The 27925-nt window shown below is 39.4% G+C and overlaps 1 protein-coding gene across 1 annotated transcript in view; it reads right to left on the bottom strand.

Moving 5' to 3' along the window:
• Positions 1-26378, bottom strand: part of SPATS2L (spermatogenesis associated serine rich 2 like) — a 60224-nt gene extending 33846 nt beyond the window's left edge. The window contains exons 1-7 of the mRNA XM_065413572.1: positions 26341-26378; positions 24684-24745; positions 12864-12972; positions 9571-9620; positions 8058-8298; positions 1171-1371; positions 363-498 (exon numbers count right to left, since the gene is read on the bottom strand). Coding sequence (XP_065269644.1) covers positions 363-498; positions 1171-1371; positions 8058-8298; positions 9571-9620; positions 12864-12972; positions 24684-24745; positions 26341-26356 — 815 coding nt within the window. The 5' untranslated portion in view covers positions 26357-26378. The remainder of the gene's footprint in view (positions 1-362; positions 499-1170; positions 1372-8057; positions 8299-9570; positions 9621-12863; positions 12973-24683; positions 24746-26340) is intronic.
• Between the last annotated feature and the right edge of the window lie 1547 nt (positions 26379-27925).

Here is a 27925-nt window from a genome sequence, read left to right as displayed (position 1 = left end):
GAGAACTTTAATGAATTCTATGGGTGGGATTTTCAAAAGTGTTCAATGTTGGCCTGACTCTGCTCCCACTGAGGTCAATAGGGCAAATTTAGGCCAAAGCAAAGGACCTTTCAACTCCCACCCTGTATGTCAGTTTATTTTATTGTTAGGAATTATGATTGGGCCCATGTGTCTTAATATATGCTTTTTTAGCATTTTAAGGTCTGAGAGGTGTGACTTATTGACACTGTATCTTTTCTGATTAAAAACAAATGATATACACAAACAGGTTTTAAACAAAGTTTCCCTGAGATGTTTGTGGCCTGCATGAGCCCCTCTTTGCCCAGGATTTGCAGAGGTCTTTCCCACACTGATTTACCTACCAGCTGTGTAATTCAGCAAAGGCAGCTTTGATTTTCTTCACTGAATTATCCACTTCCTCTTTGATCATCATGCGGTATCTAGTTAAAGAAACAGTGCAACGTTGCAAATCTTTCACGGACTTTTCAATGTTTGGACCTAAAAAACAAAAACAAAAATTGTATAAAAGTGAACAACCCGACTGTTGTCTAATCTGGTGGGAGAAAAAAATCTCAAAGTGCTTCTTGTAATGAATGGCTATAGTGAAATTCTGGTCCTACTTAATGTATTGAAAGTTTTCCCACTGACTTAATAAGGCCCCAATTTCACCCTTAACATTTCTATAGTGCTTCCACTTCTGAGAACATTAGACAAAATTCACCCCATTCCAGCCCCTGGATCAAAGCTAGGACAAACACTAGTTTTAGACACTGACAACACATTCTTAAATTCCCAAATGACACTTTCTTTGTGAACAAGCACTTCAGACAGAATAGGTATACTCCTGCCCACGTTAGTTACACTGAGCCTGATTCTGCCCTCACACATACTGGAGTAGTTTCATTAACTTCAGCGAAATTACCCTTGATTATAGGAGATCAGAATCAGATCCACTAAACCTATGAACCCCTCAGAATGATGAGGAGAGTGAAAAACCCCCACACAGTGGTCTTCTGTAAAGAGCAATATTCCCTGGTATCCCATTCCCAATACATTGCCTCTCCTCCTCATGTCAGCTCTTGATGCAGTTCTCCTATGATGCACTGCAAATCTGATCACCTCCCTGAACAACAACTGATGAATTGTAATAGGAAAAGAAATCTGTTTTACCTTTTTTCTTGATTGAATCATCTGGCTTTGTTTCAAGATGGGCTGCAGGGACGGATGCTTTAACTGTGGATGTTTTTGACTTCGGCCTGCCTACATTACTCAGAGGTTGAACTGATGACTGAAAAGTATCTCGCTGTTCTGTTCCACTTACAGACTTTAGGTTTAAATCTACAGATATTCTCTTGTGCTCCAGGTTTTTGTCTGAAAGAGAATATCAAATAGTGAGTAGGGAGTTACTCTGACTCATTGTTATTGGATCAGAATGTTTCTACATTGGTAAAATGAAGTTTCTGTTTCAGCAGTGTGCATTCTACAGAAAACCTGAAAGACTGACAGAACAGAATTACAATGGCTTTGTGATTAAAAACCAATTTGAGCAGATTTTTGTGTTTCACCAGTCAAAAAATGATAAAGAGATTTGACTTTTCTATGCTGAAATGGTACAAATATCTTACTCCATAAGCTATGTACTTCATTCATTTTAATCTTTCGTCAAATATCGTAGGCCTGAACTAGACAGGGGTAAGACTGCATAAGACTGGAGTAGCATAGGGGAGAAACAGGCCGCAAAATATTTGAAGTATGAATGTGTGGTGTGTAGAATGCTGTGATCATTTTATTTGTTTATAGAGGATTAGAAGGTATATTGGAGAAGATAAAGAATTAAACATACACAAAAATAGCCAAGTTAGAAAAATTTGTAGGGGTCTGTGGAAACAAGAAATATCAGACCGTCAGAGTCCTAATTATGCAGAATGTATATGCAAATTTTCACCTTTTCAATTCAGATGTAGTAGTCTGTACACAGGAGTAGGAGCCAAGAACTCGGCGCTTACATGACTACCTTTAACCTTCTGCAAGTCTTAATAGGTAGTTAAGGCAACCAGTCTAGCAGCTAAAGCCGCAGACAGGGAGTCAGCACTCCTGGATTCTATTCCCATATCTGTCCCAACTTGTTTTGTGACATTGGTCACATTGTTTGTAAAGGGCTTTGATATTCTTTATTTAAGTGCAAAATTACTATTATTGAACTTAATTAACAGTTTTGGACATTCATAAAGAAAAATGACAAATGAAAAAAGCCTTTCCTCTTAAACAAACCCACCTTGACCAGTGGTTATACTTTAAAAATAGTTTCTACCATTTACATATTTCATCTGTTATTTACGCTGGCATCTTGTTTGAAATGTCAAATGTTCTACAGTAGAACACCAGAGTTACGAACACCAGAGCTACGAACTGACCAGTCAACCACACACATCAGTTGGACCCGGAAGTACGCAATCAGACAGCAGAAGAGACAAAATAAAAAAAAGCAAATACAGTACAGTACACTACTGTGTTAAACGTAAACTACTAAAAAAAATAAAGGGAAAGCAGTATTTTTCTTCTGCATAGCAAAGTTTCAAAGCTATATTAAGTCAATGTTCAGTTGTAAACTTTTGAAAGAACAACCATATTATTTTGTTCAGAGTTATGAACATTTCAGAATTACGAACAGTCTCCATTCCTGAGTTGTTCGTAACTCTGAGGTTCTACTGTACTTTGAAGCCCAGTAGTAAGATATCGACATAGCCCAGCAAACAACATCTAAACATGTTGCAACAAGACTTTCAAGTTCAATTGAGGAAATTCAGCAAAATTAAAGTAGTTTGGGGAAGTCTGCATCAAATCCCTGCAGAACTGTGCCAGCTCAGCAACACTTACAACAAAGGTTAGGGATCTGTGACTCTAACAAACATCTAAATGAAAAATCAATGACTTATGTAATAAGAGCTAACAGAGTAAATTTTTGTGGCATTTTGTATTTCATGAGGGCTTGGAACACTAACTCTAGTCTAAGATGTGATCTCTGGTGTATTGATGGTTAAGCGTTTATCAGACATGCTAGTAATGGAACGCTCACAGAAACTCACTCTGAGTCTCCAGCTGCGCCACAGACCATGGAATGTGTGTTTTATCTTTTTATAACACCTTGACATTCAAAACCTTTAAAAAAAATTGCCTTGACAGAATCGTTTGCTGAGGAAAAGCTCTCTTGAGATGTAAACAGGTAGTTTGGGGAAGTTAGCACAATTGCCCTACATATGAAAAACAACTGAGAAAAGTGGGACTTAAAATGGCATGTGTGTATCCAGTTTCACAAAATCTAGTCCAGCCCCCTGTGCCAAGCCAGGTCCAGGCCGGTTTCAGCTAAGTCCAAAACCCACAATAAGTGGCAATATGGCGCTTTAAATTTTTCAGCCTGATTTACGTTTAGTATTAAATTATAGTGCCTAAGAGGTTACATGAGCTGATATTTAGCTATTTTTAGGACATTCTTTTAAATGGTGGCTGTTTCAGAGTAACTGTTAACACCTTTGCCCTTGGAAACAATGCCATAGGATCTTTAATGATGTGTGATCCAGAACTGGGTTTAGATCTCACAGGAAAGATGGCACCTGCAGCAGCACAGTGCCTCTAGTACCATGCTGGGTTTTATCTGACAGTTTATCTTCTAAGTACTGTCATGACATGACCATACTTAAACTGTGAGTTTTTACAAGATCATAGGAAAAGGTGGTATGGCTGCAGAAAGATATCACTGAAAGCACCATGTTAGAGAAAGATCATTCATTAAATGGACACATTCAACAAGGCACAATTAGTGTTCATTGGGCTAAGCCTTTTCTAAAAAGAGAAATAACAGCTGCTTAATGTACAGTACCAGTTATAACTGTCCCCAGGTAGTGTCTCAACTGCAATGGGATTCCTTATCCCCGCTCTGGTAAATGGTTGAATCAGAAGTATTTGAAATACACAAGGCCAAATTGTGGCTGGATGTAAATGGAGAAAGGGCCATCTAGCATCGTGGTGATTGAACACAGCAGATGAAAACTACTGGGAAGTATTAGCCACCAAATATGTTTGAGGGAGACACTGCTGTTTGACGGAGCAGTCCCAAAGGTCTCAGAGCAGCAGGAATGGAGCAATGATAAATAATGATTTGACAGCAGGGGCCAGATCCTGGGCCTTGCAAAAGTCACTATGTGCTGCCAGAGTGACACAAAGTGACCTTAGAGCTGCCCTGGTATGAGGGAATCCTGTGTAAAGCTGACAACAGACCTTCCTGAGCCACCTGCTACAAGGTGTGTGTCAGGGCTGGCAGGGGACAGGCAGATGGCAATTCAGGGTAGGGAGCACATTTGATGGAAACCATATGGCAGGGGTTCTCAAATTGGGGGTCAGGACCTCTCAGGGGGGTCACAAGGTTATTATATGAGGGGTCACGAGCTGTCAGCCTCCACCCCAAACCCTGCTTTGCCTCCAGCATTTATAATGATGTAAAATATATTTAAAAGTGTTTTTAATTTATAAGGGGAGGGGGTCACACTCAGAGGCTTACTATGTGAAAGGGGTCACCAATACAAAAGTTTGAGAACCACCGCCGTAAGGCATTCCTGGTTGACAGAAAGGTCCCCAGGGGACCATGTGGCTCAACCAGCAGCAGGCCAGTGGCTACTCTAACTTGCTTTGGGGATTGGTTGGGGCCCTGACTGTGCCCATGATTAAAGGAATCATAACAGTAACTGAGAACTACTTTTGCCTCCCCCACATCAGCTGCCTCAAGCAGGTACTTGGGACAGCTGAGAACTTCTGAGCCTGAGATGTATGCTCCAGGAGTAATGCTGTGAAGCAGCCAATGGCGAGGACATATCCAGGCCCTCAATGACCAGCTACAGAAGCTGATCCAGTCTCAGTCCCTCAATTCCTCCAGCAGGTCAATGAGGGCCAGGACACATCCTCCCCATTAGTCAGTGCTGATTATATAAAGCATGTGAAACTTAAACATTAAGACAATACAAAGTAATGGGAGAGTGCTGCGGGTTTATGTGGTGTTTAGTGGCCAGCCAGGTAAGAAACAAGTAAGCTGGACTTCACTCTAAACCTTCTCTTAGCTTTATAATCTGCTGACTGTTATATCACAACTCTCAATTAAAAAAAAAGTTTCTTAAAGAAACAACGAAAAAAAGGTACTTCAACTAAAGAGCAATGGACTGTGTCCAGCAGTAATAGCATTACCACTAGGTGAGCAAAGACAGTGGTCAACGGGTTACCTTCCACCACAACAGGTAGGATAGTAGAATGTGGTGTGAGGGGAGACAACCAGCTTTGCTGCATTCTCCCTTCTGGTCCCAGAAACCCCTCTGTGTGTTGAGGATTTCATGGCTCAGGAAGCTAAGTCAGGGAAGGGGAGGCAGGGGAGTTAATGCTGCTGCCTCACCCACCTAATGCTGAGGGGAGCCTAAAGAGCTGTAAGGAGACATATGAGCCTGGAGCAGAAGCCAATGTCCTCATTAGATCATGAGCATCTGATGGTTGCGGAAGGGAATCCCCTTCCATTTCCACAAGCCCTGCCTAGACCCATGCCTCTGACAGGATGATTCAGAGGAAACTCCATGAATAGGAACAGGGAGTGTATCCTAGTCCCTATGTCAGAAAACTTACATAGGCACACTGGCCTCTGGCTTAAAACTGTGGTCCACAAAGTCACACCAGGCTTGTCATTGCCTAAGTTCATTCATTCAAATGATAATTTTCAGGCTTGAACAGCTGGAAATACATTTAAAATGCCCCCTCACCTGAAACTGACCCTGGACCCAGTGTCTAGGAAACCAAATAAATGTACTGCTCAGAGCAGAGCTCAGAACTGAGAGCATTAATAAATGTCTGATGGAAAAGTATCACATGAACACTGGAAAACACAGAAGCAAGTGAAAAAAAAAAAAAAAGAAGGACAAACAAAACAAAGGAGATTACAATGGAAAGGGAACATCTAAACCAAGATGCTTAGAAATGTTAGACTTAATTCCAAACTGTTTTCCAGCTCTTCAATGCATGTCATGTATCTTGATCAGAAGCCACAAGAGTATGGCAGCTGACCTCTCAGGGATCCTACTCAACATTTTGATGTGTACCATTCCTTTCACTTCTATACGTGTTTAGCAAGATGTATATATATTGCTTCTTTGACCGAAACAAGGCTGCTACTGCGCTTTTCTATAGAATCAACATATTTCCTCATGCTCAAGTTGAAAGTGAACTAAAGGAGAAACTCTTTCCACCACATTTCAGAATGTTGCCAGGAAGATATTTTCCTAAATTTGAATGTTTCGGTGGCATAGTAGAATTAAGCAAGTATCTGCTTCTGCTGCAGAAAATTTGCAATTATACTTTTGTTTATTAAATAATTAATACTATTTGGATATGGTTAATACTTTCGTTTATATTAACATGTAAAATTATAGTAGAATTGTGAAATCAATGTCATTAATTGCAATTGCCAGACAGAAGGATCCTTAAATCTTTTTACATGTTTTTATTTTATACATATAAAATTTTTGTTTGCATCAACTGAAAGAGATGGAAAACACACCTAACCCCCTGGCCACACACACAACGTCCCAAATAATATAGGCACTCTCCTCAAAGCACACAAGTACCTTGCACTCACATCCACCATTTTTTTGAAAATTTCATGGAAACTTAAGTCCCACTTAGGCATGTGTATCTGTATTCATGCACCTTGCCAACTTTGAAAATTCCAGCCTTGATGGCACCTCCAAGACAGTTACTGAGGCAGCTTGATGTATTTGTAGCCATTACCAGATATTACAGAGAAAATAATACTACATGAATATTTATAGACTTCAGAATAAATGATCATTATACTTTGATATGGAAATTTGGAACTTCGTCGTCACAACACATTTCTAGCTATAGGAATTGAGAGCCTTTGCTGAAACATAAGAACATTGCTGCACCTCACCCATGCATCTCTTTTTCAAGACAGAGTTCCTTGCTCAGCTATTCTGTTTTGCTGGAATTTGTATCTCGTTGGCCAGAGGTTGGCACCGACACCAAAGTGTTCTATAAGTAGCACAGAATCAGTTTCAGGACAGCTATATATTTGGCATAAATCTTTAAAGTTTGGTTTGAGTAGCATGTTTGTAATCATGAACAAAGTGACTTCAAGGTAAGCTCCTTTAATGCAATGCAACTTTTATGTATTGCTTAAGATTTAGCAAGAACAACAATAACAGTGGCATTGATCTAGGCCCTTCAGAAGTTTTGAAATGCTAGGAGTTGAAAAACGTATCAGCAAGAAGTACAATTAAAAATAAACATGAACTTTATGGAAGGATACTTGAAGGCAAAGGCATGTAGGCTTTCATTGAGTATCCTCCCCAAAAGGCTGAGGTTTGTTTTCACTGATGTTACAAAAAAACAAACAAACCTCATTTCAAAAGAGCCCCACAGTGGGAGACGGCAACTTTCATCACTGCCTCCAGGAGTTCCAGAGACACCATGCAAATCCTGGTTGAACAGCATGTAATCAGAGAAGCTGCCAGATTGAATCTCCCAGCAGTAGGGCCAGAGGATGGTCCCAGGGAAGTCATTGGGAGTTTTGCAGCTATTCACCTAGATAGGGACTACAGTATGTAAATAAAAGCAGAAGGGGCTGTGACTAAGCAATAAGTCCATTAAAGCCAGAGTCACTTTGGGCTGTTTTGTGGGGCCTTGTCACTGCTGTCTCTCTCATACACTCAACTGCCTACACTGCCTGGTGATGGGGCACGTTCAACTAGTCTAATTAGACTTTAGTCCTTTTTTCTCTTGAGATAAGGACATTTAGGTCTTGATCTTGCAAAGAGAATTGTTCCCATGTAGGGTCCTCCGGCTTGGTTCTCCTTGTAAGACTAGGGCCTATTTTGCCCAAACTCAGCTGTCTGCTTGATGTTTTAAAATTAAATTTAACATTACTTCAGTAATGGTGCCAAGTTCTTTGTGCATGTTGGCTTGGCCCAGCCCTGGCTATAAAGGTGCCTCCTGCAGAGCACACTGACCTGTGAGTTCTGGATGTGCTTGCACCACCGCCTCGAATCCACAGCTTTTGTTCTCATGAGAAACGACTTCTGATTTCTCATTGGCAGAGTCATTGGAAGAGTTATCCTTGTCGCATCCATTCAGATGGCAGCTATATATCTCTTGGGGCTCTAGGGAAACCTTTTCAGTTCTATCATTCTTCTCTTTCATATCTTTATTGCCTTGATGCTGTTTAGATTTGCTTCTTTTTCTTTTATTATTCTAAATTGAGAAATATTTCAAGGACAGAAACATTACTCAGCATTGGTCAAACTAACTCAAAATATGAGCAATAAATTGTTCATTCTCTTCAGTTCTGAAAAAAGCCTCACAAGCTGTAATCGCTGTAATGATATTTACAGACCATGGTGTACTGTGATATGCTTTATCTGTTCAACTGAATATATACATTGTTTGAAACAAAAATAAAATGAAATATGCACAGAAGTTAGAGTCCTACACCACATTTATTTTTTCACTGCCTGGAATATTTGCATTTTTAAACCATGATAGCATCATAGTACAAGAAGCTTCTTTTCAAGTACCTGCTTTGAATTGTGCTGCTTCCACAAAAGTTTGCAATCATACTGGCTGAGCAGTTCATAATTGTCAAAAGCAAAAGTACTGACCTCGTAATGCGACTAATTCCTTGCGGAGCGTGTTTAGTGAGTATGTACACAATGGCATTTTGTTGTTTGTTTTAAATAAACAAAACCACTAGGATTCATTCTGGAAGGTGCGCACTAGAGCGGGGGTTCTCAAACTGGGGGTCAGGACCCCTCAGGGGGTCGTGAGGTTATGTGGGGGGTCGCGAGCTGTCAGCCTCCATCCCAAACCCTGCTTTGCCTCCAGCATTTATAATGGTGTTAAATATATTAAAAAGTGTTTTTAATTTATAAGGGGGGTTGCACTCAGAGATTTGCTGTGTGAAAGGGGTCACCAGTACAAAAGTTTGAGAATCCATGGCCCCAGGTAGTCCGTGATGTAACCCTTAGAGAACCAATCTGAGGGTGAGGGTCAGTCCTAGACATCTGGGGCATGATCTACATGATCCTGACTTGGTAATTATCCTTATACATTGCCCCAACACAGATTATTCATACTCCTGGCAGCCATAGCCTACCTTGGGTGGTTATTGGAGATTCTGCAAGGGGCTGCTGCTGGCCGGAATATAGGTATATATTAAAGCTTCTTGTGCAGTGTATGTGTACTATTTTGGCGAGCCATTCTGTGTATTTCTAGAGTTTGGTTCCCATGTGTGTACCCTACTGACCTGGAAACCCTACCTGAGCAGCAATCTAGAGAGATAACAGAGGTGAATTAGAAAATAAGGTGCACATTTACTTTGAAGCCTTTTGAATACAGATGTGGATCAAATCATGTATCATGTTAGCAAATTAGCACAAGATTTGGCAACAATGATTGCTGCTACACTCTACTACAGAACGCTGATAAATGGTGTTAATGTTTTAACTCTCAAGAGTGAGTCCTTACCTTCTTTTTCCCTGTCATATTCCATTCTTTTAGTACCTGAGCTGCACTGCCTAAAGTAGGAAAAGATAAAAATACTTCAACAAAAGTTTGGCTGTGATAAAAAACCACGGTGTTCAGAAATGATTCCCGGTCTCCTAGGTAGGTGATGTTTCTTATGTTCCCATTTGTTTTTACAAGTGTTTCACATGTTGGAGAAACAATCTGCTGTATTTCACTTTTTATGTTCCTCAATGTCATATTTATTTGATTTACAGTTCATGCATAGTTTTATTATTTGCATCTACCTGTCTCCCTATCATAACTAGTATTTTTTCCATCATTCTATTTTGAAGATTGGAAAAATTTTCTTAGAAATTCTCTAAATTAGACAAATTCATGGTAGGAAAACAGTGACACAAACTTGTATATGGTGAGTATCTCTATATAATATATCTATAATCTTCTGGTTTGAAATCTCTTATGCTTCACATTAGACTATAGCATGCAGGCTGCTTAGCATATATGCTCTTTGTGGCCCTGAATCAGCAAAGCACCTGCTTAAGTCCCATTGAAAACATATGCTTAAGTGCTTTGCTCATGTGTTTTAAATTAAGGATGCATTGCGGCCAAAGGTACCAAGGTAGCCTAGTTCATTACTAACGGTACTTGCCTCTCTAAGACAGCCTAGGTGGTACACTGGTGGAGGATTATTTAAAAAGAAAAATATTTAAAAACTTAACATTTTACTCTAATATCTCCTGTGAAATATCTGTCATATTCAGAAGACATGATGGTGAAATAAAAAGGCTTTATTGGCACTCTTTTAGGATGATCTGCCTAATTCACTCATCAAGAACATGGTCATCCAAACATATGCCCATGAACTTTTTATAACACACCACTCAATTATGTGCTTTCTATGTATATTCTGGACAACCCTTTAAAAAAATAAATCTATAGATGGAAAAGACCTTTCAGTTCATCTAACACATATCCCTGTAGATGTAGGATTGTTCCTTAATGTATACAGACTAGTACTGGGCACAATCTAATTTTACATGACTCAAGCAATGTCACACTCATTAAATTAATCCATCATGTCTGTGGTAAATTGTATGACTGGGTAAAAATAAGTGTCATTAGGAATTAACAACATTTATTTGCTTTATTTCTTTAGATTTCTAAAATGACAAGGAGGCACCTACTCAGCACTCATGCCTCTGACAATTATTTAAAACATGATAGGTCCACATAAATAAAATAAACAGCAACCTCTCACTGTATAATATTGAATAACCATGAAGCACAAAAATAAAATAAATTCCCCCACTTTCCCCAGGCCATACGTCAACTAGGAAAAATTGTTGTAGCTAGTTAAAATAAAATAAAAAAACATTATAATTCGATTTAATTCATTCACCCAGATCCATGTTGGGGCAGATATAGACTCTGATTTCCAGTACCCGCTAAATGTATCAAAATCCAACTGTTGTCAATGGCAGTGATAAATGGAGAGTAGGATGCCTGTATCAAGATGCACCGTCTGGATCTGATGGAAGAATTTTGATGCATGTGTATATAGTTTTTGTGTTTACATTTGCTTTCTGTATCTTGGTATATAATTTCTGGCCTAGGCGGACTGATGCTTCTTGGACCATATATTTTAGACAGTTATTCTAAAACAGAAATATATATCTATATCCCTACATCTATAAATATCTCCTTTTTAAACAACATGTATATAAAGTGAGTAATACAGTGGGATACTCAATGTCTCTATGGGTTATACTGTATTGAAATCAGGCTACATAGACCACCCAGCTGCTGCTGTTTGTTTTTGAATATGCCTAGGCCTTTTGAAACCAGTAAACATATAGCAACTCTTAAAGCAGTCCTAACACCCTGAGATTTGACAAGATTTCCTAATGGTGTGCCAAGCATAGTAAAAATAGTTTTTTTTACAAATCAAAGGATTTAAATGAGAACTCAAATATATTAGTGTTACATAAGGATTGTTATTTAAATACAAATGTCTTCATTTATCATTAAAGATGGGATCAAGCTGTAAAATTTGAAGCTGGCTCCAGATTTGGAATGCTCCAATGTTTCACTGGAGACTTGGTTCAGCTCATTATAAAGGTAAAGGCTATTTGCAAAATTCAAATCTATGTTTAAATTTCAATACACACACACACACACACACACACACACACACACACACACACACACACACACACAAAGTTCAGGGGATCTTGGCATTTGCTTCAGAACCATCCTTGCTTTTTATCATTGGTAACCTTCTTCTGATATATTCACTTTTATGTTTTCATTCACTTTATATTTAGAGACATTGTAGCTTTTCAAGCCACACATTTTATCTTCTTTATTGGTCAATGTTTAGAAGCAATCTCTGAAAGGCTGAAATAGGATATGAAAAACAGAATTATTTCTACGTATTGCAGTAACACCAAAGGATCCTATCAGCGCCAGGGCCCAACTGTACAAACACACAATAAGAGACTGTCCCTTCCCCAAAGATATTATTGCAAATCTATCCATCTTATTTATTTATATGCCCCCCACTACCATAGTATCTGAGCACCTCACAACCTTTAATGTATTTATCCTCACACCACCACTGTGAGGTAGGGAAATGTTACTATCCCCATTTCACAGATGGGGAACTGAGGCCCAGAGATACTAATCGACTTGAACATCATCATAGTGTGGAATTAATCGTGGGGCTCCTGAGTCACAAGTTAGTGCCCTAACCACTGGACCATCCTTTCTCTCTAATTTAAGACAAGTGAGACAAATGAATGTAGCAAACAAGAGAGGCAAGGAGGGGAAGGAGAATGCGTGTAATACATATGGATTGTATGTGCCTAAATTAATCATTCAAATTTTTAAAAAAATATAAATAAGTAAATAATACCAGCGATCCTCACTGGCCTTCATCCTAGCTACTATTGGATGGCAATTTCCTGTAAGTGTCAGGATGGAAGTGGGTTTTGAGGAGAGAGTTAAAGGAGGAGAGGAAAGTGACTGTACAGAATAGATCGAGGAGGGAGTCCCACATATAAAGAATGATGTGGCAGAAAATGGAAAGACAGGGAGAAGTAAATAATTAGGCAGTTCAGGCCGGCAACACTGGTGGAGTGAAGGTGAAAATTACTAGGAATTAACAGAAAATGTACAGACAAGCAGTCATGGTTCTTGACATTTCAACAAAATTACAGCCCACATTTCAGGTAACTAGAAAGTATTTAGTGTTAATTCCTCATGCTTTAGTGAAATATGTACAGTATACTCACCATCCATAAAAGCTTGAACTGCCTTGTCTACATTGTTATCAAATTGCTGCAACACCAGAACTATTTCATTATTGCTTTTGTTAGGAACAATTGATCGAACTGCATTGATCTGGAAAAAAAAAGATGAAAATATGCAATTTTAGCATATTCCTTTAGATGAAATAAAGTCATTCAGAAAAAAAAATGCATATGTACCTGAATTGCTTGCAGTTTTGTAATAGGTTATTTGTACAAAGTAATACTATACATCTTCTGTACCACTGCATGCAACCAACACAAGCAATTGCTTCTAGTGATTAAAACTGGTAGTCAGAACTCCTGGGGCCAAATCCTGCTGTCAGTTACATCTGGTGCAAATCTGGAGTAACTCCATTGATAGAATTTGGTTTCTATTCCAGGACATACCACTTGGAGGCCTTGTCTACACTACAAATGCTTTGTGGTATAGCTATAGCAGTACAGCTGCACCAGTGGAGATCCCTAGTGTAGACATAGCACATGCCAACAGGCGTCCTTCTGCTGGTGTAGAAACATCACCTTCTGAATGATGTTAGCTATGCTGACAGAAGCCCTCTTCTGTCGTCATACTTGTATCTACACAAGGGGGTTTGCCTGTATAGCTTTGTCGGCTGGGGGCATTGTTTTTTCACATTCCTAACATAGTTATGTCAACAAAACTGTACTGTAGTAAAGAACTGGACTGACACTGTGCGACTTTGAACAAGTCACATAGTTTCTCTGTCCTCTGGTTTATCCATTTATAAAATGGGTTTAAAATATAGACCTACCTTGCATAGGGGCGTGGCAAAGCTCTGTTAATTCACGTTTGTAATGTGCATTGGGATCCTTGTATGGTTGCAAAGTATTCTAATTAATAAAAGAAGTCATATGCTAAAACGAAGAGAATGTATAAAGCTTGTCCTCTGATTTATCACTCATAATAAATGCAGTCTTGAGAGCAAAGATCCAAAAACTTTTAGTATTAAATATCCTACTATTGGTATTTGAAACAATGACATGGTGGGCCAAATACATCCCTGCTGCACTCTACTGAAGTCAATGGAACCCTCAACCTATGTAAAGTGGTATTGCTCCATTGACTTCAAATTTACACTAAGGATGTCTTCTATTGGGTTTTGAATACAATATTTCCACTGGAAACCATCTTGATGTTTTAATTTCTTATTCCCACACAACATAGCTGAAAGTAAATAAAAATTATGTCAAACACATTGCATATGTCTCTTGTTTATGCTACTCAAGCTTTATTGGGCATTTAAATATAAAAACTCAGAAAAACAAACGAACATAGGCCACTGGCAGCACTTTCAGAAAGAGAGGGATCAGTTCCAAAAAAATCTGATTGTTCCCAATCAGCTTTCTGAGCTATTTTATTGAGAAATCCTGCATGCATTGATTATTGCCTTATAGCAGTGCAAGCATTATCTGGCACTCATTACTAGCCTACTCTCTAAGGGAATGAATCGAAGGGCACGTCTTCACTACCCGCCGGATCGGCGGGTAGCAATCGGTCTAGTGAAGACACAATAAAATCGATCCCTGATCGCTCTGCCGTTGACTCCGGAAATCCACCGCGGCAAGAGGCGGCAGCGGAGTCGACAGCGGCGCGGCAGCGGTCGACTTGCCGCCGTCCTCACAGCCAGGTAAGTCGACCTAAAATATGCAACTTCAGCTACGCTATTCACATAGCTGAAGTTGCGTATCTTAGGTCGACCCCCCGCTGTAGTGTAGACCTAGCCTTAGATCTGTTTACACCTTATTTTTGGATTAGTAACTAAAAGCACATGCTGTTGCATGGGTGTAATTGGTAAAATCATGTCTGTAAAAAAAGCCAAAAATGGAGGGCTCTCTCTGTTTCCATGCACTGTGTTGTCGTGAGCAATGATGCTGTTTATACATGTTCCCCAAGGTTTGTGTACAGAGCTGCACCCTTGCTGGAGGCACGGCCACCTCTATTCCCCATGTAGCTTCCCACCTTCTCTGATCAACTGTCACATTCCAACTGCCACAGAACCTTTGGACGTCAACATTCCATTGGGTTCTACCACGGGCCAGTGATGATTCAAGCTGGTGATATTCTGCCCCCAAAGTGCTCTCAACCATGCTTGTAGTTGTTTCCATCACTGCCCACTGACCCAACAGATATTCTAGGCTTATGAGTGACACACACAGCGTGACAATCCCATCTGTTAGGTCTCAGCACTCTGTCACACTCCTCCCTCTACCCAAGAGCATTTTTTCCCCTCACACCCTCCCCATTTTGTAGGAGGCACTTGACTCTCTACTTTCCTGTTTGTCCCAGGGAAGTCTTGTAGGGTCCCCTTTGTGGGTCCTTCCATCCTCGACCCACAGAAATCATAAGGAATGTCCACACAATTTGGTCTCAGTCCACAGATCTTCACACCATGTACAATGTGTAGGCCCATGTGCCTCATTTTCTTCCCCTCTGTCTTGGGGTCAGCCCTGTTGTTGGCCCCTGTCGCCCTCCTTCCCCAAAGCTTCTGGTTCTCCAAGTCCCATGAACTGACCCCTAAGCTCCTCCCCATGCCCTTTCTGAGGTGCAGAATCTCAGGACTCTTGGAGGCTTGGGCTGCTCTTCTCCCCTGAGCCTAGTTCTACCTTTTCCTTTTTCTCACCCTTTCCCCATGGGATGGTTCTATTCTCCTCCTGTCTTGTATCGTTCCATCTAGGGTGGTCCAAGTCTATCAACTCTTCTTCTGTACTAATGAGTACTATATCAGAAGTCATGTTGTATGTGCCACTTTCCCTCATCTTACTGAGTTATGAAGAGGGTTCAATGCATGGGGCGGGTGTGTGTGTGTGTGATAGTGATCCCTATAGTGTGGTATTAAAACCTGCTATTACCCTTCTCTCCCTTGTGTTCCTGAGCCTGCCAAAATAATAGCTGATCATGATCATTCTAAAGAACACAGCCCATGTCACTGCCGAAGCAGCAGCAGCACCACATGCTACACTGGGAACACTGGGTTGCTACTAGAGCAGGAAGACAGCTTGCCTGGGCTGAACCAGGCCAGACTCTCCCTCCTGGGACCATACACCTGGACTTGGCACATGGCCCCAGCATCCCATCCCCCTCTCAGGGGGACCATATGGGGCAGCAGTCCCCAGCCAACTTCCCAGGAGAGACGAGAGCCAAGCTGGGCTCCCCCACCCACCCTGGACCCAGCATGTGGTGTCAGTAGTCTATCTGCCACACAGGGATAATAGCCTTTTCCTGCTGCCAGCTAATGTAGTTAGTCCTGTAGCTCAAGTGGTAAAGTCTATGCTGAAGCTTCAGGGTACGGTGATCCAGGATGGGCTTTTACAGCTATACATACTGAAAACTGAGTTTCATCTTATTCTTCTTAAAAAAAAAAACCGCTAGGAAATTACATACAAAAACACTATGCTGCAAGAACAATATTCAGGTTGCAAAGTAATGCACTCAAAAGTTAGGAAATGCCAAATTTACAGTTGCCCCATCATCTTAATTTGGTCTCCATGTACGTATGTATTACGTTAGTCTTTAATTACATGATCACTTGCTTTTTTTCCCATAGAACCCAGTGTCTCATACACTGCACAGCATGGAAGCACCAGGGTTGCATGGGCAGCCAGAAATCTGGCATTTCCTAACTTTTGAATGCTTGGCTTCACAACCTACATTGTTTTTAAACAGATTTTGTACATAATAATAATGGTTTGGTTACAATTTTCACAATGATCTGCTCAAAGTGATTTAAGAATCCCACTCTCATCTGGGTATGATTTGATTCAGCTGCTGCAACACTAATACCAATGAAGACAGTGCTGCGTGAATTTTTGGGGGGAAAGAAATGCTCTTTGCAGTCCAATACTCTTGCATCACTGAAATTCCATAATTTAGTTGCCGTTTTTAGGATCTGCTTTCTGTCAGCAAGCAGATGTGTCTCAAGTGTGACCACATTCTCCTTGGATTATAATAGACTGGGTCAACTCAAGGGTTCTAAATTGAAACATAACCCTTTCATGCCTGGCGCTGGGATCTTGCCAGATGACACACATATGTAGCAAGGGACAGAATAGTTGAAACAATTTAATATTTTATATGATTGCACATCAGTAAACATAGTAAATTAATTTTATTATAGTTGTCACTGAAACACAGGATAAAAATTGGCACAAGAAGTTGGAAATAGTTTCTTTCATAAGCACTGAAATAGCATTAATACCTGAGAGTCTGCAAAACCAAACATTTACAGTTAGTCTACATTAATACTGGTATTTCCTTGTTTGAGAGAACTCAAAATATTTTCCTATTCAATAGAACCTGACCATAAGATGAAAAAATATTAAAAGTAAGACTAACAGAAAGTCAAATATTTGTAATGACTCCATGAATCACCACAGAATCTTAGAAATGTAGAGTCGGAATGGACCTTGCTCATACAGTCCATGCTCATGCAGGACCATGTAAACCTAGACCATCTCTGACTGGTATTTGTCTAACCTGTTTGTAAAAACTCCAATGACAGGGATTCCACAACCTTCCTTGGAAGCCTGTTTCAGTCCTTAGCTACCTTTATAATTAGAAAGTTTTCCTAACACCTAACCTAAATCTTTCTTGCTGTAGATTAAGCCTATTACTTATTGTCCTACTTGCAGTGAACATGGAAAACAATTGATTACTATCCTCTTTATAATGGTCCTTAACATACCGAACAAAACCACTAGGCTACAAGAACATTATTCAAGTTGCAAAGTAAAGCACTCATAAGTTAGGAAATGCCAAATTTACAGTTGACCCTGCTGTCTTAATTTGGCACCTTTGTGCTTATGCACTATTCAACAGTCTTTAATTTCATAATCATCTGTCTTTATCTGGTCGAGATGTAAGGACTTTAAATATCTTTCATGATTCCATGTCATCGTGTGGTTGCAGGACAGGCATTCTAGGGCATTAAGGGGTTAGTTAACAAACTTGCTGAACCATTGACAATTATTTGTTAATGTGTTCCATCTTGGCAGATGAGATCAGCTGGGATGCTCTTGCTGACAGTAGCTACATTTGTACATTTGGGGCCTAGACACAGAGCAGGTTTCCACATTGATTTGAAGGAGCCTGAGTTTGCTCTCCTTGAGATCATGCTGCAAGAGCTAACTACTCTGTGTTTCAGTTTAAACCACTTCCCTAAAAACAATCAAAACATAAAATACAAACCCCAAGTCCTAAAAATGACTGCACAGACAGACCCCTGCATCCATACACAGCCCCATTTAAGACCCTGATTCAGCAAAGCACTTAACCACATGCTTAATTGTAAGCAAGTGTTTAAATCCTGTTGGTTTAAGTGCTTTGTTGAATAGACTTAAGTACATGCTCAGAGTTAAGCATGTTTATATGCTTTGCTGACTTGGGGCCTTAAGCATGTGCTTAACTTTAGACATGTGCTTAAGTCACACTGAAGTCAATGAGACTGAAGCACATATTTAAAGGTTTTACAGAATCAGGGACCAAGTTAATGGTAGTCGATGAGGGCACAGGGGTTTGTGCACACTAAGTAACATGCAGAACTGAGCCCTAATTCAGGGATTACTGGGGATGTGCCAACAACCAGCAAAGAACAGATGTAGCAACAAAATTCAGAAAAGGGGGAAAATGTTAGCAAGTCCCTTCAAGGTAGCTAATTTCTACCCCAGTTTTATTAAGAACAAATCTTGTCAGACAAATTTAATTGTTTTTGTAGGATTTTTTTTAAATATGGGAAATCCCTCTGAAGACAATCCTGAATCAACCGAAAGAATAGTAAACTGATTTTTTTTTTTTAAAAGTACAGAACTGTTAACTTTGATGAGTGAGACATGCCCACAGAGGGCTGGAGGACACTGAAAATTTGGCCATACGTGGCTTCTGTCCACCTGAGACCCTCATGGAAACAAGATGCATGTCTCATAAGGCTATTCCAATAATCCAAGCTTGAAAATACATAAATATAGCATAAACTAACAGTGAAAGCAGTCTAGTAGCAGTAAATGTCCATGTCTCCACCAGAAACCAATGCGGACATTTTCATTTTTTCTTTTGGGTCTTTCAGGTTCCTGTCTAGTCTCGACTGGTCTCCTGGCAACTTTAACAATACGCATTAACAACTTTAACAATAAGCATTAGGCAGTAATTCCGGCCTGTTTTCTTCTCTCTTTTCTACTCCCTCCCTCATGGCATCTTCCCCAAAGAGGAAGTTTTTGATGAATAAGTAACATCTCTGGGGTTCGCTGAGTTAGTTTATACACTCCTGACAAAATGACAAACTAAACTACTTAGCTGAAAGCTCACACATCATGCCTGTTCTGAAACCTCTGTAAGTAGCTGCTACAATCCCCATGAAAAAAGTTACTACTACGGTCAATTAATTTAAAGTGTTTACTTACCATCCTGATATATGCCTGATCTTGATAACTAACAAGCCAGTTAACAACCAATTTTGTTTCAACCCCATTGAACAGTGCTAAAATCAATACTGGATTTTTTTCACTTTAGATTAAAAATTAAACTCAATAGATTCTCCTAGACATGAGCTGAACTGATTCTAAAAATATAGGTATCTGTGAGTACAGAGGCATGTCTTCCGTATTTATTTAATGCATGCCAGTGACAAAGCTGTGTGGTTCAGACTAATGCCCCAATTTTTGCAATGGGATCGTCTAGTGGGGACCCCTGCAGACTTCTACTGGATTCCAGAGTCCAGGCATTTTAGCCATAGTGCAGGAGAAGATAACACTTTTATAGCAACCATTTTTTAAGGTCATGGATTACTCCTACAAAAGTCAATTTAAAAAGAAATGGGCTGGTGCTGCTGCAGCTAGCATCAGACCCTAAAGCAACATGTATACATTTCTCAGGGTAGAGGACTTTTTCCAGTAGCTTAAGTATATGAATGAGTTTATCATAAGACACTGAGCAAGTGTTGTTAACATTCACTCTGAACAAAAGAAAAGCTTTGATAGCGTCCATACTCATTTGACATTTTTCTTCAGTCAAAAAACTGTTCATCACACTGAACACTCGTGACATTGGATTGTTTGTTTCTGGTAAATACTGAGCAAATTCTGCTTCATACAGCAATATGTCTTCAACAAATATTTTGGATTTATAATAAAACCAAATATTTGGATGAATGGAATGAAACATTGGGACATTTCAGGTGGAAAAAAAAAGGACTCTCTCAGTAAAACTGGGTCACTCTAAGAATGGAAATCTATATATACACTTTTTAAAGGCCTGATTCTTCAGCATCATTAAACACAAAGCCTGATCCAAAGCCCAATAACATAACTAAGTCTTTTCATTGACATCAATGACTTTGGATGAAGCCCACTGAAATCAACAGAAGCACATGAAACAGATGCTAAGTTAGGTCTTAAAAAGCCACAATGAAATATGAAAATGAAAACTGTCTAACTTTTCAAAGGCAGGTTTCACTCTAAACACTTCTCTTACCACTTTCACTTGTGATGAGTTCTCTTCCACCCCTGCCATCTCACAGCCCTTTGTTCACATTCTTGTTACGTTTTAAATACCAGCACATGTATCTAAATACATTTATTTGTTGTGCTTTACCACACAGAGACACCTGTTTGGTACTGTGGATACCTCTGACATTTTAAATGACAAAACAATCAAAGCTAAACTGTGACCAAACCCCCAGAAAAACATCAGCAAAACTCTACCCTCAACACAACCCCAGAAGAGATATTTTGCCTCACCAAAACCTCCATTCCTCAGGAACAATTGCATCCATCTTGCCCTAACCTCTTCAGCTACCGGGAGTGACAGAGAGAGAAGATGGGCCCTGCAGCATGCCCTGAAGGTTAAATAATCCTGATTATTTCAGACCAAGAACAAAGTGAGTCCCTGTCACGTAGAATGGTCCTCTGCAAACTTCCTCTCTATTAAACCCAGCTTGAGCACCTCCACTGATCCATGCTGTGGTAGTACCATATGAATACACTACACACTCAGTTGTACCTCCTATTCTCATTCCTTCCTGCTCAGAGGGCTCCATCACCCCAGAAACCGAGCGTCTGTTTCTTCTAGAGGGGTTCATTGGCAGTGCACTTTGCTTTAGTGTGAGTGTATCTCCACTAAGGAATTATTCTGGAGTTAAAGCAATGAGAGAGAGAGAGAGAGAGCTGATTTTGGCCCACTTTGCCCCAAATGTGATGAATTAAATCAGAACAGCTTTGGAATAGCACAACTGCAGCAGTCTTCACTAGTTATGGAAATTTTCATTAGGCTGCCTGGCTTTGCAGGCCAATGCTTATGCAATCTCTTAGGGAAAAGTGTTATACAATAAGACGTGTAACAGACTAAATGTACAAACTATTTTGGCTGAAACAGTATGAATTATTTACAGAAATATCACAGTGTATCTCAGCAATGGTAACATTCACTCAGAACTCTGAAAATCAGGCCATGCTTATCGTCTTTAGGAGCCCATATGTATTTAATACCCTAACTTTCGGTACCCTGCTTTGAAAATTTTGGTCTTAGTCTCCAAACAACTTGTAAAATGGCAATAAAGATGGTATTTCCTAGAAGAAACTAGTGACTGGTCATGGAGACAGCACTTTTCAGGGGGATGGACACCATTTGGATTAACCATTTTTAAACTCACTACTGCTAAACCTCATGGGTTTTGGACTATATTTTGGTTGTGGGGAAGATTACAGTAAAGGTGTATAATAGTTTCTTATATCCACATCCTCTGGTGCATACAACTGATGATCTGTTTTATTTCTTAAAAATATAGTTGTGAATAAAATTAAAATCAAGTCAGCCAGGCAAATTTGTTTTTTTCTTTGCTCAGATTTCCAATATCTTATTGAATGACAACCTAGATATGCCTTTAGAATTGTCTGATAGAAACAGCTGAATTCGCTTGGTGTATTTTCAGCAAAATGAGATGTATCATGGCCATTGGCCATGTAGTGGGTCATTAAATTTTATTTTCCGTAGTAGAAAACAAGCAATAAGATGCAACTGCTGTTAACCTCGTTTCCCCTTGGCATGAGGATTTAGTAACACTGAATGATAACGGAAAAAAACAGATACAAAAAAGTAACTATTTAATGTAATGTACTGATCCAATAATTTTCTTGCTTTAAAAATCTGTACACATATATAACCGATGATTTCGAAAAAAAACACCAACCAAACAAAAACCACTTGATACACCCAACATATAGTGCCTTATTGGGGTAGCAGATTTCTAGAGTCAGTGAGAGTTCTTCTTTTGTTTCTTCCAATGCTGCACTTCTTCATTCTTAATTTAAGGCAAAACAGGAACCAACGAGTTGAAATTTAAGTCACATGATAAATGATCATAACTTGGGTTGATTCACTGAATTGTGTATTTGGAATTACTGTAAGTTGCCCAGCACAAAGAGATGGGATTTACCAACATAATTTTCCATTGAAAAAGGCATTAAACACTGAGTAGCTTGAACTCCAGACTATCAAGGTCTAAGGAAGACCCTCATTTGTTGAAATACACATTCATATTGACATGCAACTTTTCAAGTATGATGAGTGTTCCACCAATCAAACATGAATTAAGACAAACATGAATTCTGAAAAACAGGCACCCAACTGTGCACATCAGAAAACAAATGATTCCCCATTGGGGGCTATAAGGCAAAGAGGTTCAATATGAAGGAAAGGAAACAAATTTGAAGAGAAGCAAACAGAAAGGGGGAGACAAACTGCTGGACAAGGGGAGAACACTCATCAGGAACTCATTCTCTCTTCTATACCAAATCTAAGCCATTACTGCATATGTTGTTTACTCAGCAGCTCCACTGACATATAGTGGGCATGAGTTAATATGTGACTATTCATCAGGCTCTTTCATTGATAATCTGTAAAAGCTCATTCAGAAAGACTTTAGGATCAGCAGTTGTCCTGGTTCATCAAGCCTGTAGAAACTAAAGGCAATGTCTAAGTTACCTGCAAGTGATGTGTATTACTTGAATGAAATGCTGATTACTCTATTTATGAATGCTGAGATAAAATGGCCATATACCTAAACAGATGATTACTTGCCCCAGATTCCTATTTCTTCTCTCTGTTACACAGTTTATATTACTCCTGAACTCTCTACCACTGTGGGAGAGCTGCATTTACAGTACCTTGGTTCCACGCATTTCTGGTGTCAAATCACTTTTTCCTATTGCTGGTCCAACCAAATTGTGGAATTGCAGAACTGAACCTAGGACAAACTTTTCCTGTGCTAAACAAATCATTTTACATCAGCTGGGGAAAAAATGCTCATTCAGGAATCCAAACTCTCAAATTTATATTCTCTCTCTTTCCATTGGCAACCTCAAGGATAAGAGAGTGACGTCACATTCTCACCACCCTGAAGGGTATGCAATGGGCCATAGCTGTGTCTTATGATATGATCGGGCTTGTGCATATTTTTCATTGTTGCATTGTCCCCTTTATTCTGGCTTCTTTCAAACTACTGTTTGAGCCAAGCTCTGCCCTTCTTTATATCTTGTGCAACTCCTGTGAAGGCAAGAGACTTAATGCTGCTATCACTGACACCTCTATATACTTGTATACCTGAAGTCACCTGTATATGCCTGGAGTATTTACCTGACAAATTGACACTGCTGACTTTAACATGCACTTACTCCTGACTTGAACCTGTGTCACAGAGAGACAGATTTGTCTTAATGAAACTACACATGGGGTATAAATCAGGCCACAATTTGGCCCTTTCTGCACGTCCCCAATTTAAAGCTCCACCTCACTTTTCCAAATAACATCCCACAAAAATATTCTGATATTAAAGGGGCACTGCCAATCTGAACTTTTTCAAACTGATGACTTTCAAAAAAAATCTAGTTTCTGTTACAGCATTTTTAAAAAAATTCTGTATTTTTTTCCTGCTTTCCTATTGGTATTGGCTAAGTCCTTGTCAGGAAAAAAGAAACTGACTATGGGCTAGATCCTCACTTTATGACCTGACCTGTGGCAAGAGGTCACAGACTGTCTCCTAGTCTTCTCTGTGCTACATGTAGGAAGTGTCCTGTGCTGAGTTTATACCAGGCACAGCATATATCATTTCCACCCATCACACACTGTGGGGAACAGAGACAGGACTCTATCCAACCCTGCCTCTTCTTCCCCATCTGTGGTGGAGGGGGGATGTGAGTAGCAGCTCAGAGCCTGCTTCCCCTGCAGTGCTGCAACACATGTACAGATGACCCATGCAAGAGAGTAATGATGTGCCTTATGGCCCTTGGTCCCTTACAAAGGGGTGCAGGGCTAGTGAGGATCTACCACTAAGCAGGAGAAACAGTGAAATTGACTTATACATACACACACTGTCAAATGCACAAACTGACAAATAGAAAAAAAATGTTTTTGCTAACTTTTCAATCAACGTAACTTTAGACATAGGCTGTAACTATAGTAGGAACATCACTTTAAAACAGAAACATGATTTTCAAGGGAATGGTATCCCTTCATGTGTCAGTAAGGGAGTTTCCAAGTGTGTGATGTCATGTAGGGGAATAACAGAAATCTAAATGACAAATATTGTTTTCTCACAGAAAAATAAAGATATTTTTCTTCAGCCAACATTCAGACCTGACCCTACAAACACTTGTGTGTGTGCTTAACTTTATGCATGAAGTCAATTTATGGTAAAGTTAAGCATGTTGAATAGGTATGTGCAAGATCAGGGGATCAATACGTATGTAAATATAGTTTAGGATTGTACAGATTGCACTATACGAATTATTCGAACCTACCTTTTCCTTGATATTTGCAGGAGAACTGATTTCTGCCATCTCTATTCGGATGAGAATAATCTCTGTGAAGAGGAGAAATAGTAAGAAAAAGATTAATTTACAGGTTTAGACTGCAAAGACTTATGCATGAGCGTAACTTTAAGCAGGTGAGCAGTCTCAATGACATCCCGTGGGCAGGATGGGGAACTGGGTCGGTCTTAAGGCTTCCTGAACGATCACAAACACGCTCACCAACAACTCCTGCTGCACATCACCCAAATTAGCTTTAAAAATGTGCTACAATATATTCTATAGCTCATTTGATGACCTACATCTGCTGTGTAATATGCTAAGAATGGCCAGTATGGATATAGGCAGCTGGAAGAATGATCCCCAATCTCCATCAAATTCATTGTTGCCATGCATCTTCAAAGCTTTAAACACAGGGTATATCTAGGGCATATTCAATTGCTCATATTTTGTTGGTCAGCAGTGGTCTTCGTTTTTGCCAAAATAGGGTTCCATAGTCTGAAAAATCCAGTCTTAACAAGCTAATGCATCTTGGAAGTGCTAGGAGACACAGCTGAAAAGTACTCCATGGCTGAGATCTTCAAAGCCAGTGAAGGACTTCAGCCATACAACTCCCATTAAAATTAATGGGGGCTGTGTGGCTAAATCTTCAAGTCTGCTTTGAAAATCTCAGCCTAGGAATGGAATATGTGTGTGGTTACAGATGCCAGTGGTGCTCTTTCATTTACACAGCCACTAAATTAAAACAGACCAAAATTGCACACACACACACAACACAGGACTGAAAGAGGGATGGGAGTTTGAAGGCTAGGTCTACATTTCAAACGTTACAGTCAGGGCCTCTGTAGAGCTTCAGTGTAGACACTCACTACAGTGACAGGAAGGGTTCTCCCATCACTGCAGGTAATTCACCTCCCTGAGAGGCGGTAGCTAGGCCGACAGAAGAAATCTTCCATCCGCTTAGCACAGTCTACCCCAGGAGTTAGGTCAGTTTAACTACCTTGAGAGACGCAGCTATGCTGATCTAAGTTTTCAGTATAGACCAGCCCTAACGGAATAATCCTGCTTTCACTGAAGTAATTTGCCTTTGATTTCAGTAGGGAACGAAACTGGACTTTACAGTTCAAAACAAGTCTTACAAAATACATATATACATAAACATAAATGTTTGGGTAGGGGAGAATTTAATTATAACAAGGGCTTGGCCATAGGGAATAAAAGCTTGATCACTCATAAAATCCCTATTCCAGACTATATTATACATTTATAAAAAAACAAATGGGAAGGAAGCAGTGTCCATTTTCCAGTCTTTCAAGCAGGAACATTCCCTTCACCCCACCCTCCCTTTCTTTCCATTCCAGCCCTTTGTTTGGCACCTCAGATTTCCCATAATTTCACTAAATCACCCTCACCATCGTTAAATGCAAACAATCATCTATAAACTCCTGCTCTGAAGCACAACATTTCACTAGAGTGTGAACTCCAGAAACTAAGTGCCTCCACTGTAATACTGGCTGAAAGCATTTATTTTTGTTGTGGGGTTTTGTGTGCATTTGTTTCCTAATTAAAAGGATGAGATTTATGGAAACAAGTTTTCAAAGACAGCATGGAAACTACAGAACCCAAACCACCAAAAAAGAAAATCAACCTTCTGCTGGGGGCATCGGACTCAAGATGATGAAAGTGAACATGCATCAGTCTGCACTGCTTTGGATCTTTGGATTCTTATTGAGTAGAACCTTGGGTGACCAGAGGAGAGGAAGAAAATATCAGGACACATGAGGGGGCGGGGTCGCCAGCGCAGCAAAAAAAAAAAAAAAAAAAAAAAAGCGGAGTGCCACGAAATATCGGGACAAATTGCGTCCCAACCAAACATTGGTCGGGACGCGGGACAAACGCCAAAATATTGGGACAGTCCCGATTTTATCGGGACATCTGGTCACCATAGCAGAACCCGTCATCAGCATGGATGCACGTCCTCTGGAATGGTGGTTGAAGCATGAAGGGACATATGAATCTTTAGCGCATCTGGCATGTAAATATCTTGCGACGCCGGCTACAACAGTGCCATGCGAACGCCTGTTCTGACTTTCAGATGACATTGTGAACAAGAAGCGAGCAGCATTATATCCTGCAAATGTAAACAAATTTGTTTGTCTGAGTGATTGGCTGAACAAGAAATATGTAGACTTGTAGGCTCTATGTACAAAAAAATAACTGCATTCAAAAATAAAACAAACAATGTAAAACTTTAATTCTACATTTGTAAGTTCAACTTTCATGATAAAGAGATTGCACTACAGTACTTGTATTAGGTGAATTGAAAAATACTATTTTTTTTGTTTTTTACAGTGCAAATGTTTGTAATAAAAATAAATATAAAGTAAGCACTGTACACGTTGTATTCTGTGTTATAATTGAAATCCATATATTTGAAAATGTAGAAAATATCCAAAAATATTTAAATGGTATTCTATTATTATTTGACTGTGCGACTAATTGCATAATTAATCAAGATTAATTTTTTTAATCGCTTGACAGCCCTTGTTCTTTTTATTAACTTTCCCTTTAAACACCTCTTTCTGTTTATACTGCTTCAAAGGTGTGAGCTAAACAGTGCTTTTAAATTTAAAGAAATTAAATTAGCTGATTCAATTTGCTAAAATACATACCCAGTATTTGTTCTTTGTAGCAATGCTCTGATTCAATTTTAAACTAGCTATGAAAACTTAATACAGCACCCAGCTAGTTCCCCCCTTGTGTCCCCTTTGCTGTGTGTTTCATGTATTACTATAACTATCAATGTCCACTGATGGATGTGATGCTGATTCAGCTATTTTGCAATTGCAAGTTACTTCAAAAAGGCGTTGCAAGCCATACAAAACTAACATGCCCTGAAAAGAGGATTTAAAAAAAAAAATCATGAACTATTATGATACTGACTTTTACAAAGTGGAATCATTCTTTTGTACTTCAGACTTTTCATTAATATGCATATTACAGCTGTCAAAATGAAGATACTAAAATTGAGTTTGAAGTATTTTTCATTCACTCTCTCCAGAGACAAATAGCTGAAATAACATGTATAAGAGACTTGTCCATTTAGTATTATTTGTTACATAAGTGAAATATGAATGATATATTTTAAAGGGAAAATATACTATAAAATTCATGGAGTTTTAAAAAATATTCTTTATTCATGTTATTAATAGCTACTTACGATAGTAAAACTT

This window comes from Emys orbicularis, chromosome 11, assembly GCF_028017835.1.
Source record: "Emys orbicularis isolate rEmyOrb1 chromosome 11, rEmyOrb1.hap1, whole genome shotgun sequence".
Taxonomy (NCBI): domain Eukaryota; kingdom Metazoa; phylum Chordata; order Testudines; family Emydidae; genus Emys; species Emys orbicularis.
Note: the sequence above shows the minus strand (reverse complement) of the source record. Positions and strands in the feature narration are given on the sequence as shown.